The 16,243-nt window shown below is 43.2% G+C and overlaps 1 protein-coding gene across 2 annotated transcripts in view; it reads left to right on the plus strand.

The window, feature by feature from the left end:
- LOC138770005 (probable glutamate receptor) overlaps window positions 1-15,927 on the plus strand; it is a 29,924-nt gene extending 13,997 nt beyond the window's left edge. For both annotated transcript variants that reach the window (XM_069948830.1, XM_069948831.1), the window contains exons 3-11: window positions 278-309; window positions 3,769-3,819; window positions 3,994-4,176; window positions 5,783-6,009; window positions 7,104-7,201; window positions 7,916-8,136; window positions 9,677-9,902; window positions 11,697-11,947; window positions 13,461-15,927. In XM_069948830.1, the coding sequence (XP_069804931.1) occupies window positions 278-309; window positions 3,769-3,819; window positions 3,994-4,176; window positions 5,783-6,009; window positions 7,104-7,201; window positions 7,916-8,136; window positions 9,677-9,902; window positions 11,697-11,947; window positions 13,461-13,550 (1,379 nt within the window). In that variant the 3' untranslated portion in view covers window positions 13,551-15,927. The remainder of the gene's footprint in view (window positions 1-277; window positions 310-3,768; window positions 3,820-3,993; window positions 4,177-5,782; window positions 6,010-7,103; window positions 7,202-7,915; window positions 8,137-9,676; window positions 9,903-11,696; window positions 11,948-13,460) is intronic.
- The last annotated feature ends 316 nt before the right edge of the window (window positions 15,928-16,243 follow it).

Genomic DNA, 16,243 nt, shown 5'->3' on the forward strand with positions numbered 1-16,243 from the left:
AATCTCAGGAAAAGAGTTGGACAAGCCACAGCTTTTTCGACTTATTATATTTTGATGTCACTTAAAGGGCATCAAGATTCTGAAAACAACAACGTCTTTCTTCGAGGAACTTTCCCTCTTGACTTTTGTTGATGCCCAGAGAATGCACTACTGTTCTGTAAGAAATCCATGTCACGGGCTGTTCTAATGAATGGGGCTCATATTGTATGTCTGGAATGTTTATGAGGACTTTACATTCTGACAGGGATCTTATATAATGCTGATATCTTCTTTTAAGGTGCTGAAGAATCGGATGGATTTCACTTAAAGGTAAAAACATCTGGAACCGTAGAGAAAACGGAGCATGGCAACAACTGTTTCCATGGTTACGGAGATTGCAAATAGGGGTTGAGACATTCACAACATGTCTTCCATATGGCAGTAACAGTCACGTCTTATCTCCGGAGTGGATATGTCTGCTAGAAGCCAAGGGTTTAGGGTTCTTTTACCGGCCATGTTTCTTATGTATTTCATGGGCCATAATTGGATCTGAGTATAGGAAGTATCATTATTCTATTTGTTGGGCTCCGCTAGTTTTCCAGGTAACTCTACAGGAGGTAATGGAAATGAGGTGTTTGTAGGTCCGAGAATTTTATATATAGCTCCATGACAAGTGAGTCGCCAATATCAGGCAGGATTCCCAGGAGCGATGTCTTAGGCGGCTCAATACATTTTTAAAACATGACTTGCTAAATTATATAGATCCCACGCCTACCTGGGGTATAAAAATATTGTATATGACCCCATAATCAATACAGGCCATAGATTAGACTACTCATCCAGTGGGACGTAATACTGTGCACTTTAAAGGGTAACTCCAGGGGAAAAAAATCTTCCAAATCAACTGGTTTCAGAAAGTTATATAGATTTGTAATTTAAAAATCTCAAGTCTTTCAGTACTTATGGCTCGGTGTTCTCTGCTGCCACCTCTGTCTGTGTCAGGAACTATGCAGAGCAGGATAGGTTTTCTATGGGGATTTGCTGCTGATCTGGACAGTTCCTGTCAGGGACAGAGGTGGCAGCAGAGAGCACTGTGTCAGACTGGAAAAAAAACACTTGCAGGACATACAGCAGCTGATAAGTACTGGAAGGCTTGAGATTTTTAAATAGAAATAAATTACAAATCTATATAGTTTGCTGACACCGGCTGATCTGACAAGTAGTGCTGTCAAGTTTACAGATCACTAGCAGTCTACACTCACCGGCCACTTTATTAGGTACACCTGTCCAACTGCATGTTACCACTCAATTTCTAATCAGCCAATCACATGGTGGCAACTTCAGTGCATTTAGGCATGTAGACATAATCAAGACAATCTCCTGCAGTTCAAACCGAGCATCAGTATGGGGAAGAAAGGTGATTTGAGGGCCTTTGAACGTGGCATGGTTGTTGGTGCCAGAAGGGCTGGTCTGAGTATTTCAGAAACTGCTGATCTACTGGGATTTTCACGCACAACCATCTCTAAGGTTTACAGAGAATGGTCCAAAAAAGAAAAAACATCCAGTGAGCGGCAGTTCTGTGGGCGGAAATGCCTTGTTGATGCCAGAGGTCAGAGGAGAATGGGCAGACTGGTTGGAGCTGATAGAAAGGCAACAGTGACTCAAATAGCCAACCGTTACAGCCAAGGTAGGCAGAAGAGCATCTCTGAACGCACAGTACGTCCAACTTTGAGGCAGATGGGCTACAGCAGCAGAAGACCACACCGGGTGCCACTCCTTTCAGCTAAGAACAGGAAACTGAGGCTACAATTTGCACAAGCTCATCGAAATTGGACAGTAGAAGATTGGAAAAACGTTGCCTGGTCTGATGAGTCTCGATTTCTGCTGCGACATTCGGATGGTAGGGTCAGAATTTGGCGTCAACAACATGAAAGCATGGATCCATCCTGCCTTGTATCAACGGTTCAGGCTGGTGGTGGTGGTGTCATGGTGTGGGGAATATTTTCTTGGCACTCTTTGGGCCCCTTGGTACCAATTGAGCATCGTTGCAACGCCACAGCCTACCTGAGTATTGTTGCTGACCATGTCCATCCCTTTATGACCACAATGTACCCAACATCTGATGGCTACTTTCAGCAGGATAATGCGCCATGTCATAAAGCTAGAAACCTCTCAGACTGGTTTCTTGAACATGACAATGAGTTCACTGTACTCCAATGGCCTCTACAGTCACCAGATCTCAATCCAATAGAGCATCTTTGGGATGTGGTGGAACGGGAGATTCACATCATGGATGTGCAGCCGACAAATCTGCGGCAACTGTGTGATGCCATCATGTCAATATGGACCAAAATCTCTGAGGAAGCTTCCAGCACCTTGTTGTATCTATGCCACGAAGAATTGAGGCAGTTCTGAAGGCAAAAGGGGGTCCAACCCGTTACTAGCATGGTGTACCTAATAAAGTGGCCGGTGAGTGTATACTTGCCATGCTGCTTGTGACATCTAGTTTCTCCAGTCCTCTGGCTGTATCTTCAGGCCCCGCCTCCTCTGGCTGTCAATAATTCAGGAGAAGGCGGCGGCCTGAAGTTACAGCAGCAGCTGGGGAATTGATTCCAGATCACAAGCAGCCTGGTAAATATAGACTGCTAGTGACCTGGAAACAGACAGCAGAGATATATTTATACAAAAGGAGATGTGCTGCCGATAAAGATACATTTTAAAGCTATGGTCACAGGTAGTATGAGACCGGCCATTCCGTTACCCAGCCTGGTCATGAAACAGCCAGTCTCACAATAGATCACTGCAGTACCGTCCGGATAATCTTTAGCGCCGCTGAGTTGTTATGCGGGCAAATCAGTGCGCGTCCGCATTAGAACTCCCCACAGCACACAATGGAGCGTGCGGCCAGAGCCGCTTGCTCCATTATGTAAACTGACAGGGTTTTTCTGTGGCCGCAGTAAACTGACATGTCAGTTTTCTACAGAGCCGCTCGGTATCCCGGCCGGAGTGTATACTATGTGCCAGGATTCCCTCAGCCTGCAGCACTACGTAAGTACAGCAGAAGTGATTTGTGCGGAACTTACATAGTGTGAACATAGTCTAAGGGTGCGTTCACACATACCGGATATGCAGCAGATTTGATTCTGTGTTCAGTTTAGATCAAATCTGCTGCAGATCCGCAGCATAAAAACTGCTGCAATACGGTGTGTGTGAAGCTACCCTAAAGCAGATTCTAAACAGACAATCCATTCTTCAGCTGATCGTTGTCACTTTTACTCAGGCCAACAATTGTCCCAGGAGTGTTTCTAATAATGCTCAATCCTGTACAATAATCTGAATGTGTAAAAGGCCCTTAAAAAAATGTTCTGAACACAGTGGGAATATAGCAGCAAGGTAAAGTCTCCTAAATCTAACCTACTGGTAGTTTCTCTTTAAATACAGACCTCAGTCCATCTCTCTAAGTAAATGCTCTAGTCCAGATCACCTAAATAAATTGAGACACCAGATAACCACATAAACCAATGCAGAGCCCAGAGCAGATTCTTTTCTTGGTTATTCAACTTGCAGACGAGTACTGGGATATGGAATCGGCTGAACCGCTAAAGTCAGCATCAACACTGGCCTCCTCACTTGTATTCTATATAGGGCCCACCCAATCCTAACACCAATCATAACACCATAAAATCCATCCTGGTTTTCCATTATCTCATACATTCTACTTTTAATGTTAACATTGAATTTGTGAACTGTTAATTATTACATCATCATTACTATTCTATCTATTCATAGGGAAGAACAAAGCGTCAAATTCCAAAAACTGTTAAGGTCACCACCATTCTGGTAAGTATTTCATAAGGTTGGCTTTGTCTCCAGATATGAGCCCTCCCTTACAAATACATGTATTCATATTCAGAATTCACAAAAATCGAGGGGTGGTTTTGGTCATTGAAGTATTTTTTGACTATCATCATTTTCTATCACAATTTATTAACATGCTTCAATCATCTACAATAGGAAAAGCCCTTTGCTATGAAGACGGACTCGGGTGAATTAGAAGGATTCTGTTTGGATATTCTGTCTGAACTTTCGGAAGCCTTGGAATTCAACTATACTGTACATGAGGTGAAAGATGGTCGGTATGGCGCCAAGGACCAAAATGGAGTCTGGAATGGGATGGTTGGAGAGATTATTAGGAAGGTAGGTGACTACTGACTTCTCAATGCTGCCATTATGTCATATTCAGCTTAGCCAAGCTACTTGGAGGGCTTGGAGGTCCCATGGTGACTGTAAATAAATCTTATTCCCTGAATAATGAAAAGTTAGACAACTTTCTAATAGAAAAATTTCAGTGTAGCTTAAGCAGTATATTTAGTCATTGCCTGGTTAGGAGGTGAACCTCTGTCCCAGTCTCAGATTACCATCAGATTAAGGCCATGTTTATACACAGTATGAGACCAGCCGTTCTGTGACCCGCCCGAGTCACAAAATGGCCGGTATCTTAAAAGATCATCCCGGATGATCTCTAATGCCACAGAGTTCTGATGCGGTTGCATCCATGCGCGCCTTTATCAGAACTCTCCACTGCACACAATGGAGCGTGCGGCTGGAGCCGATCGCTCCATAGGGTGCACTGACAGGATTTTCTGCAGCTGCTATTCATTGAATAGCAGCCGCAGAAAACCATATCAGTGCAGACTTTGGAGCAAGTGGCTCCGGCTGCTCGCTCTATAGTGTGCTGTGGGGAGTTCTGACATGGGCACGCACGGATGTGCCCCCATCAGAACACTGCGGCCGAAAAGATCATCCGGCCGGTACTGCAGTACGGGTTGGGATGATCTTTTCAGAGACCAGCTGTTCCGTGACAATTGGCCGGTCTCTCACGTTGTGTGAACATAGCCTAACACTGCTTCATGGAAATGGTATTTTTGAGGTGATGGGTTTGCAACATACACAGCATGTCTCTCACATGCTGTTTGGTGATCTTAGCATATCTCTTCATTATGTATTCTTTAAGCAGTAGCCACTGAGGGTCAGCACGTCTGTCCTCAGTGTATAGAGTCCGGCTAAAAAATAGCGCCAAAGGTGGGAACTGGGCGGCCTTATAAAAAAAAAAAAAAAAGGACCGTGCCACCAGGATCCCAGCACCGGCACCGATCTGCTATTGTAAAAGAAAGAAACTACAGTATGTACCTAATGTACCTTCCCTTTAATCTCCACTGTAGCTCTTTGGAGTCCCTTCAGTGTTATTGTTAGAGTCTCTATTGTCTCTTAAGGTGATACCCTGCTTGCCCGGTCTGTGAGCTTTGGTAGGCTCCCTCTAAGGTTTGTGTTTGTGCCATATTCATCCATTTTGCTATTATGGATGGTATAATACTCCGTGAGATGTTCAAAGTTTGGGATTTTTTATAATCCAACCCTGACTTATATACGTCCTCGACTGTGTCGTCTGGAGAGCTCTTTGGTCTTTATGTTGCTTGCTTAGTGGTGTTGCAGTCTCAGGCCCTTTCAGAACAGGTGTCTCAAGTTAAAATGAGGCTTTTACTTTCAGAACACAAATAGTATTATAGTAATATCTTATATTTTTAGTGTAACATGCAACATTTCTGTTTGCTTTTTTTTGCCATTTTTGATTGCATCTGGTCCTACAATTCTCTTACATGGGGCAGAGATGTAATCCCAAACACACCTTAAGGCCATGGGTGGCGCCATTTCTAGAAAAAGTCAAGAGCCGATGATAATTTACTTATCAACATAGTTCATTCACTTGATGCACTTTATTCTTCCCACTTCATACTTTTTCTAGGAAGCAGACTTGGCCGTGGCTCCTTTGACTATTACTGCAGTACGAGAGAATGCAATCTCCTTCACCAAACCCTTTTTGCAGACCGGTATCAGCATTCTTCTCAAGAAGGAGTTGTCCTCTGAGGGGTCTTACCTTTTTGGCTTTTTAAACCCTTTCAGCAAAGAGCTGTGGATAGGAATCATAATCTCTTATGTGATCACCAGCCTGTGCCTGTTCCTGGTAGGAAGGTGAGAGTTACCTAATGTATTTGTTCTAATATTACTTTTAGTGAATCCGGCCTGCGCCCGGCGTACCAAATCTACACCTTCTTCCCAGGGCCGTATTACTAGCTGCTGCTGCCCTAGGCACTAAACCTGAAGACGCCCCATCTTCACTCACCAATGAGCATCAGGATTTTCTAGTTTGTGAGCATCATATTGATATCTGACCAGTCTCAGCCCGCTTACCCACATTTATTGTAGTTCACCACATGCAGCCGAAACCAGACCCTCATGCGATAACCAATAGGCGTATGGCCAATAATCCTGGTAGCAGCACATGACTACTGGGAGCGTGGTTGCGGCCACATGCATTTCTCTACATGTAGAAACATTGTCTGAATTGTGTTTTTCATGTGTTTTTTTTCTCTTATTTTTTTATAGTATATGTTTTTTTTTCAAATCTTTATTTTTACAAATTTTATAAAAAAGAAACAAAAATATTTTACAAAAGAAATTCATCCAGTGAGCGGATCACAATTTATGCCTGCAGGCGTAAAATATGATGAGCGGGTGAGAGCAGGTGATAAGGCAGGCGTATGCCAGGGAGAAGGGGCGAATCTGCACCTTCTCCCTTGCGTACGCCCCTGCCGTAAGATTTGTAAATATCCCCAACAATGTTTATTTTGGATACTGCCTCTATGATAAGGCCCTACTACACAGGCAGATATCACCCCATGAAATAAGCAATAAGCAAACTCTTGCTTGTCGGACGATCGCTTATTTTTAACTTTTTTTTAAAAAATAAGTAGAAATAAGTACTACACATTGTGGTACAGGATGTCACTGGGAGCTGTCAGAATGGGAATACAGCCTGGATCACATTGGGAGGGGAAGTTATGGGCTCTTTTATTATAGTTTGATATTTCTGTAGAAAACCCCTTTAAGTCCCTTCTTCCATCTCATGGCAAAATTGATGTGAGGAAGATTCTGAGCAGAGAAGAGGTAAAGCATGCGCAGTCTGTGTGACTGACAAAAACAGGTGCTGCCATATTGGCTGTCCACAAGGATCAGTACTGTCTGTGGTATCTAGCATCCTGACTGTGACTTTATATTTTTATTAGGTTAAGTCCATGTGAATGGGCCGAACCCTCAAATGAACAGAATCAGTACACTCTACTCAACAGCCTTTGGTTTGGCATGGGGGCATTTACACTGCAAGGTAAGTCACGTCTCTCTTCATGGATATATTGGTTCACTCAGTTATTCAGTAGTGATGTATTATAACAGTCACAAAAGCCAAAAACTTAGCATAGTCATGCAAGTAAAAACTAGACTTTAGTAGTTAAAAAAAAAAAACATGTCCACCAAGTTCAACCAAGGGAGCAATTTTGTTAAAAGGGAAGTCCTGCCAGGCCCATTTTTTATCAAGTACAGGGGAGGGGGAGGATAAAAGAAGTAACATGCTCTTACCTCCCCAGCTCCAGTGCTGGTGGCCGCATACCACTGCTTGGGTCCCTGGCCGCTTCCTGGTCTGAGCCGGGACCCGGGTCGTGATGTATGAGGTCCAATCAGCCAGTCAACAACCATAGTGGGGTCCTGCCCTGGTGGCTGACTGGTAGAGAGACGTCACACATCACCACCCGGGTCCCGTCTCAGACCAGGAAGCAGCAGGGGACCCAAGCGGTGGTATACGGCCTCCAGTGCTGGAGCTGAGGAGGTAAGAGCATGTTATTTCTTTTATGCTCCCAAGCACTTGCAAAAAAAAAAAAAAGGGTCTGGCCGGACCTCTCCTTTAAAGTTGCCACGCAATTTGGTTTTAATTCCCACTTTAACGTATTTATATACCCACACACAAAGATGTCTCTACATAATATCAGGAAATACCAGTTCTTATAACATGTATCCTTACTTTTCTCTGCTCTCTACTCCATAGGTGTGGAGCCTCAGCCAAAGTCCGTGTCTGCCAGAATCATTGCCGTTATTTGGTGGCTCTTTTCCATCACCCTATTGGCTGCGTATATCGCCAGTTTCGCTTCATACGTAAACAACACCAAAGCACAAACCCTAAACATTGAGACATTTGATGATTTGTTGAAGCAAGATAAAGTTGAATTTGGGACAATAGCTAATTCCTCCACCTTCAGTTTCTTCAAGGTAAAGTTACTAAAATCAGAAATTCCCCATACACTTTGTGGTTACATTTCTAAAATAGGAAAATGATGGCCGTCTTTCTGGACAGCTGCCTGTTGGTAATGACTGACGCAAATAACGTTCATGATCATTATTTGCGTCCATAATTTCCAACTGACACCCATCATTTTCCTGTTAAAGGGAACATAGGCTATATGTAGTGGTGGTTGGCAGGGCTGATTTTAGGTTTTCTGCCCCCCCCCCCCCTTTTTCTTTTACACTGGTTCTCGGTGTGGGTTGGGTTTTTTTCCTCTGACTTCTCTCCCTAGAGAAGCTTAACACTGCATAGTGTGTAGAGGTGCTGCTTTCAAGAAACTGGTGACTAAGTCTCCTATATATGTCTGCTCTGCTCAACCACTAGACTTAGGGTAGTATTAGACGGGCCAATGGGGGCCCGATAATAAATGTAAATGAGTGGCGATCTGCTAGATCGACGCTCGTTTACTGGGCCTATTACACGGCCCGATAATTATTTAACAAGGGTTGCAGGCCTTGCAGCCCTTGTTTAAACGTTATACATTACCTATCCAGGCTGCAGGGCTCCTCTTCCTCTGTGCTTCTCCCTGGGTCCGCTCGCTCCAGCTTCAGAGTGGCCTGTCTCAGCTGACAGGCCGCTCAGCCAATCAGCCAATCACTGGCCGCGGGGGGTCCCGGCCAGTGATTGGCTGAGCGGCCTGTCAGCTGACAGGCCACTCTGAAGCTGGGGCGTGCGGGACCCGGGGAGAAGCACAGAGGAAGAGGAGCCCTGCAAGCTGGATAGGTAATGTATATCGTCAGTTGCTGGCCGTGCACCGCTAGTACACAGAGCGGTGCACGGTCGGTGCCCAACAATTAAAGGTCAGAACCTATATCAACGATCAGCCGATGACAACGATCATCGGCTGATCATTGTCTTTATTACACAGAACGATAATCGGGTAATAGTACCCTGAATGTAGCTCTGAAGTGGGGACCTGGCAAAGCAAGGGCACAGATGGACCACGATAGGGACCAACTTGTCTTGCTTCTTCTGTGTTCAGAAACGTGGCTAAGACTGACTAGTGTGGGCGTTTGCTTCCTCGTCCCATGTAACAACTTCCTACAGGTGATGTAACAATCCCTGTGAGTGGTGGAGATGAGAAGCATAGAAGAAAAGAGCTCAGAGATAGGTAGAGAGACAGAGAAGGTCCTCATTGGTGCACAGATCACAACACAATAACCCTTTGGTTACCTACAGCTGTGCAAAACATAATTACAGTTACATACAATAGTGATATCTTGTGGCGAAACTTAGATACTGCTTCATCACCACAGTTTAGTTAGAGTACAGACTTTTGGGAAGGGTGTAACCATAAGCAACACCCGTGGTGGGACACCACACTAATTTTTTTAAACAAATCGGTAGCCCCTTCCTTAGACTGGGATTTGCCTATTCTTATTGTCCACCTCGGCTTATAGTGTGTAGGATTTCAAGCTTTCTCACTGGAGAATCAATACTCTGCCCCCTTTTGTCTCCTTTACACAGTATTCTAAGAACCCAACTTACCGAATGATTTATGAGTATATGGATAAAAGAAAAGATCGGGTACTAGTAAGGTCATTTTCCGAAGGAGTCCAAAGAGTCAAAGAGTCAAACTACGCCTTCCTGGGAGAGTCTATCAGCCAAGACTATGTTGCTGCCAAACACTGCGACCTTATTCGTGCCCCTGAAATCATTGGACGCAGAGGTTACGGCATTGCTGCCTCTCTAGGTATTCTAATATCTATTTTCTGAGATATCTGAAAACAGATGGACCCTCTCTCCCCTGAATTAAAGGGGTTATCCAGCTAAAATCTTTTTTTTTTTTTTTTCTTCAAATCAACTGGTTTGAGAAAGTTATATAGATTTGTAATTTACTTTTATTTAAAAGTCTCAAATCTTCCCATACTTATCTGCTGCTGTATGTCCTGCAGAAAGTGGTGTTTTCTTTTCAGCCTGACACGGTGCTCTTTGCTGCCACCTCTGTCCGAGACAGGAACTATCCAGAGCAGGAGAGGTTTTTGATGGGGATTTGCTGCTGCTTCAAACAGTTCCTGTTTTGGACAGAGGTGGCAGCAGAGAGCATTGTGTCAGATTTGAAAGAAAACAACATTTTTCTGCAGGACATACAGCGGCTGATAAGTATGGGAAGACTTGAGATTTTTAAAGGGTTTATCCAGCTCTTGTCTCCAGTTCGGGTGGGGTTTTGTAACTCATTTCCATTTATGTGAACGGAGCTTAATTGCAACCACACCTGGAGACAAGAGTCATGCTGTCTTTGCAAGAAAGTAGCACTGGATAACCCCTTTAAATACCAGTAAATTACAAATCGATATAACTTTCTGCAACCAGCGGGTGTAGATTTGTATCATGATTTACCTTAATCTTCATAAATGTCCCCCATAGAGTACTCCCTCACTTTACTATAGGTATTGTTTTTTGCATTGTTATAAAACAATATAGAAACCAGTATTATTCACCCTGTGCAGTTTATTAATAATATATACAGCATCACTTCAGTATCTGGTACCATAAACATTAAAGGGGTATTCCGAAGAATTTTTTAAATCACTTAGTGTTAGAAAGTTATACACATTTGTAAATTTTAAAAAAAAATACTCAAGTCTTCCAGTACTTATCAGCTGCTGTATGTCCTATCAGTGCTCTCTGCTGCCACCTCTGTCCATGTCAGGATCTGTCCAGAGCACTAGAGATTTTCTAAGGGGATTTACTATTTTTCTGGACAGTTTCTCTCATGGACAGAGGTGGCAGCAGAGAACACTGAATCAGACTGAAAAGAAAACTCCCCTTTCTGCAGGGCATACAGCAGCTAATAAGTACTGTAAAGGTTGAGGTTTTTTAAATAGAAGTAATTTGTATCTGTATAATTTTCTAACACCTGCTGATTTAAAACCTTTTTTGTCTCCAGAGTACCCCTTTTAGACTTGATATTCTGCCTGTCTATGAGCAAGCATACATTTGCAAACTCTCCCCTAAAAGCACCCATACACCTTAGCGTAAAGTTTGCCATATCCACCACTTTCAGCATGTGTATGGCGGCCTCCTGACTCTCCAGCAACAGATAAAGTTAATAGAGAAAAGGATCAGGCATGTTGGATTAGCACTGCCCAATGTCCTGGGAGAGATAAGCCGGCTTCAGAGCAGTGTGACTGCGGCTTAGTCCACCCCTCTCTATAGAGAACATGTGAATATTAAGCCATGTAAAACATTCATGGCTTAATTAAAGGGCAACCCCAGACAAAAATGTTTCCCTTTAAATCAACCTGTGTAAGAAAGTGCCAGAGATTTGTAATTTACTTCAATTAAAAAAAGCGCCAGTCTACCAGTACTTATTAGCTGCTGTATTATCATAGACATTGATATTTAGGACATACAGCAGCTGATAAGTACTGGAAGACTTGAGATTTTGTAAGCTTTTTTTTTTTTTTTTTAAGATTTTTTTATGCTTTGCGGTATAGAGGAAGACATTAATGTTTACCATACTTATACTGGTATAATGTTACAGATTCGCCCCTCATCAGACCTCTATCAATGGCCATTCTGGAACAATTTGAATCAGGCAATCTGGAGTATCTGCAGCAGAAGTGGTGGGAAAACACATGTACAACCACACAAGCACAGACCGGCTGGATGCCTGTGCAGCCCCATACCCTGGGGGGAATCTTCCTCATCCTGGGCATAGGTCTGGCTCTGGCACTGATCGTCTCATTCATTGAGCTGGTGTGCAAATCAAAGAGCAAAGCGGTCCAACAACAGGTAAGAATCCCCTAATGTGATTCTATACGGCACAACATGGTGTATGTGAGTAAGAGCAATCCCTACCCCATCAATGTCACATATCTGTCAGTCTTCTTTCTACCCCCACACTGTGTCCTGCAGTATTTCCCATGCTCGGAGTCTATGGGGTCACCCAGGCCATTGTTACACCGCTCAGAATTTCCCCCTTCACCAATATTCCCATGCCATTCACAATGAACCTAAACCAGGAGAGTCGCCAAGGTTAAAAATAATTTCTGCAAGTTACAAGTATGGACCTTATAGTGTCAACTTCAGCAGAGACTAAAGTCTATAGTAGGTAGATCTCTAATATGAGCTTATCTACTACCTCCAGCCTGACATGGGCCCCTGGGTAGGAAGATACTCCGTAAAAACAATTAGAAACAAAAGGAGAAGTCTGAACTTTTCAAAAATCTGGCAGCCGGCAAGGGGGAATTTGGTCAGGAGTAGGAACTAGAGATGAGCGAACCTTGAGCATGCTTGAGTCGATCCGAACCCGATCGTTCGCCATTTGATTAGCGGTGGCTGCTGAAGTTGGATAAAGCCCTAAGGCTATGTGGAAAGCATGGATATAGTTATTGGCTGTATCCATGTTTTCCAGACAACCTTAGAGCTTTATCCAAGTTCAGCAGCCCCAGCTAATCAAATACAGAACACTCGGGTTCGGATGGACTTGAGCATGCTCGAGGTTCACTCATCTCTAGTAGGAAAATACCTTTCCCCGCGGTGAGTGGTGGGACCGGCCTCCGGGATCCCCAGCACCGGACACGTCAAGGCCGGCTGATGGACTAGCCGCTCAGCCAGCCAGAGACTGGGGAGGGACGCAGCTCCAGTCACTGGCTGAGGGGTCAGTCCATTAGTTGAGACAGGCCCTCCCTTACGACTTTGAGTTTAGCTTATACAGCAAATTAAAGGGATATCATCAATTTACATTTTTGATGTAAATCCTGTATATACATAACAGGAACAGTAAAAGTTTTGGACACTTTATAGTAAAATTGTTTAGTGTGAAGTAAGTGTATTCCCATAACTTATGGACAGCAGCAAACTGTGTACCTCAGGTTCCCCTGTGTAAATCAGGTTCCCCTCCTCCAGGCTCGGCTGCCCTGCTCAGTGGTGATTCTGTCCATAAGATGGCAGACATAGAGGAGCATGTGATCATGCCCCGCCCACCAGTGTCCAATATACGCTTATACAGGCTTAGTGGTGGACACTGGGGGGTGGGGCAGGGTCACATGCTTCTCCTTGTCAGCCATCTTATGGACAGAATCACTACAAAGCAGAGCAGCACAGCCTGGAGGAGAGTCTGATTATAGCTCTATGAGGTACACAGGGAGCTTCTCTCTGTCAGTATATACAGTGAGTACACTTAATACTGTACACAACTATTCTACTACGAAGTGGCCAACCACTTTAATTTACCCATCTGGTTCTAGAATACTGAACTTCTACATACACACTAGCCATCGCTCTTCCCATTTGTCTATTACAGAAGTCCTGCTGTTCCACCTTCTCAGAAGAAATAGGCCAGCGCTTTGGAAAAACAGCAAATCAGGAAAGTCTGGAAAAGGTGCAGCCGTAAGATTCCAGCTGATTGGGCTCGGAGAGAGAACAGTGGCGACTTGTAAATTTGCAGTTAATAATCTGCTTGCTGTAGTGGTGCCTTTCTGTACTAGTGCATTGACCAGTCGTCATTACGGTGCTCGGAAAGTTTTTTTTTTTTTTTTTAAACAATTGAAAGTTACTATTGTTTTTCATGCCATATTTAATAGCTATCCTTTTATGTCCCACAGATAACTGGAAATTACAATACACTATACAAGCTTTAATACTTACCCATGTATGTAACTAATATGGGTCTAAACTAAACTGTGGTTGGTTATGTACGAAGACCACTGAATTATAGTCAAGATAGCGGCTTGGGCAACTATAGCTATTTGGCTAACTAACTGGTCAATAGTCGTCAGGTAGATGAGGCTCGAGTGGTAAAAGTTAGACCTCGACACCCCAACACAAAGAACGCCTCTATGACCAAGCTGTTCAGATTTTAGCTACTACTTAACCAACCGTACAAGGATCTGAAAACTAAAATGCCCAAGATCCATTTTAGACTATCCATAAAGACAACACACAAACCTCATCATGTCACTGTGGGTGATAGACGTGTAACAGTTATGTATCCCCAATGGCCTATACTCAACCAAGTGCTAGCAACTAACACGCAGAGAGGAGACAAGGGGGGGGGGCTTATTCAGCTACTCAAAGAATCCTCAAGTATTGGAGAATTGGAGTATTTAGGAAAATGGGATGGCAACAAAATATCTTCCCCTTAAATGTTTAATGTATGTGACTGTATAGATGGCCATAGATGAGCCTAAAGGTGGTCATATATATCAAAAGAGTCAAGCTTAAAGCATATGAGGGGTCCTAGCTGATGTTTGAGAAAATAAGAATGTCAGTTTAAATATGCCCATTCTTTGTTCCCATGCACACTTGGACAAGTATGTATGTAGACAGGGAAAGTAGCCACCTCAAGTCTGCACGAAAGAGCACATAAAAAATCTGTTGCGTCAACATGCCCAAAGGTTCATGATGGTCCTTTTGAGCTTTAAAGGAGTACTTTTTTTTTTTTTTCAAATCAATTGGTTTCAGAAAGTTGACTGGTATCCAGTCTGACACAGTGCTCTATGCTGCCACCTCTGTCCGAGACAGGAACTGTCCAGAGCAGGAAAGGTTTTCTTTGGGGGATTTGCTGCTGCTCTGGACGGTTCCGGACAGAGATGTCAGCAGAGAGCACTGTGTCAGACTGAAAAGAATACACCACTTCCTGCAGGACATACGGTAGCTGATAAGTAATACAAACCTATATAACTTTCTGAAACCAGTTAATTTGAAAGAAAAAGATTTTCGCTGGAGTACCCTTTTAATGAATACCCGTGACCACTTTTATGCTGTTTAAACCATAGACAGGCTCTCTTATTGCAGCAGCGTTACAGAGTAATTTATAAAAACAAACAGGAATGGAACTCTCAGGGGGGGGTCTCTGGTGGTTTCACCTTGCTATCAGCCTTGACATATAGATCTGTCCCGGTTTGGCTCTAGAAAAAGGGTCAGTAATCAAGGCTGTCAGAGAGAAGCTGTCTGAGACCGCCCCAATAACTTGGAGCCCCACTCCTGAGATTTTATGATCGTAAATGCTGCAGTGTTTCTGAGTGAATCATAAATCATTGTAATAATGCAGCCTGTGTCAGTCCATGGTTTGGCCAGCATGAAAGTGACCCTGTATGGTCCGGCAAACCTGCACACTTACAATGAGAACACATTTAGCCTATGGAAAATTAAAGTGCAAAAAAACCCATAAAACTTTGAATCTATCATATATCATAGTACCATAAATAACAAGGTTAAATAGCATATTAGTTTGCATAGAATTCAGTCTAAGGCTAGGTTCACACTGCGTTTTCAGAATCCGTTTAACAGATCTGGTTTTTTTAACGGTCAAAAAAGTTGTGTCAACAGTACTTTATTGTGTGTAAAAAAAACTCATCCGTTATCCGTTTTTTTTTATTTTTATAATGGAAGTCAATGGAAAAACGGATCAAAAACGGATACACACAAATGCATCCGTTTTTGCAATCAGTTTTTTGCAAAAAACGGATCCGTTAAACAGATGCTGAAAACGCAGTGTGAACCTAGCCTTATTTTGCTCAGAGACATGTGACTTTCATGTTCGTCTCATGTAAGCACTGACTCCTGCCATTTGTTTTATAAAATATCACCAGGCATATACAGCACTAAAGTTTTGTTAAAACATGACAAAAATCCTATACCTATCACACTGCAGAAAAGTGACAGCGTTAACCCAAATTCTTATAGCGTAATCCTCACCTTCTCCAGTAGAACTTTCAACGTTGCTAGAATAGACTGGCGATTTATCAAACATGGTGTAAAGTGAAACTGGCTCAGTTGCCCCTAGCAACCAATCAGATTCCACCTTTCATTCCTCACAGACTCTTTGGAAAATAAAAGGTGGAATCTGATTGGTTGCTAGGGGCAACTGAGCCATCTCACTTTACACCATGTTTGATAAATCTCCCCCATAACCCTATTAGTTTTTTGAAACAGTTGAAGGGCCACAGTTTGACACCTGTGTTGTAGGCCAGGTCTTTGCGACTACTTTCTACAATTGTACAGATACCTCCATGAATATGTTTTATACATTACCCCGTATTCTACTTTGTTTTGCTATGTACGACCTCTCTTCTTATGTTAATA

This window comes from Dendropsophus ebraccatus, chromosome 12, assembly GCF_027789765.1.
Source record: "Dendropsophus ebraccatus isolate aDenEbr1 chromosome 12, aDenEbr1.pat, whole genome shotgun sequence".
NCBI lineage: Eukaryota > Metazoa > Chordata > Amphibia > Anura > Hylidae > Dendropsophus > Dendropsophus ebraccatus.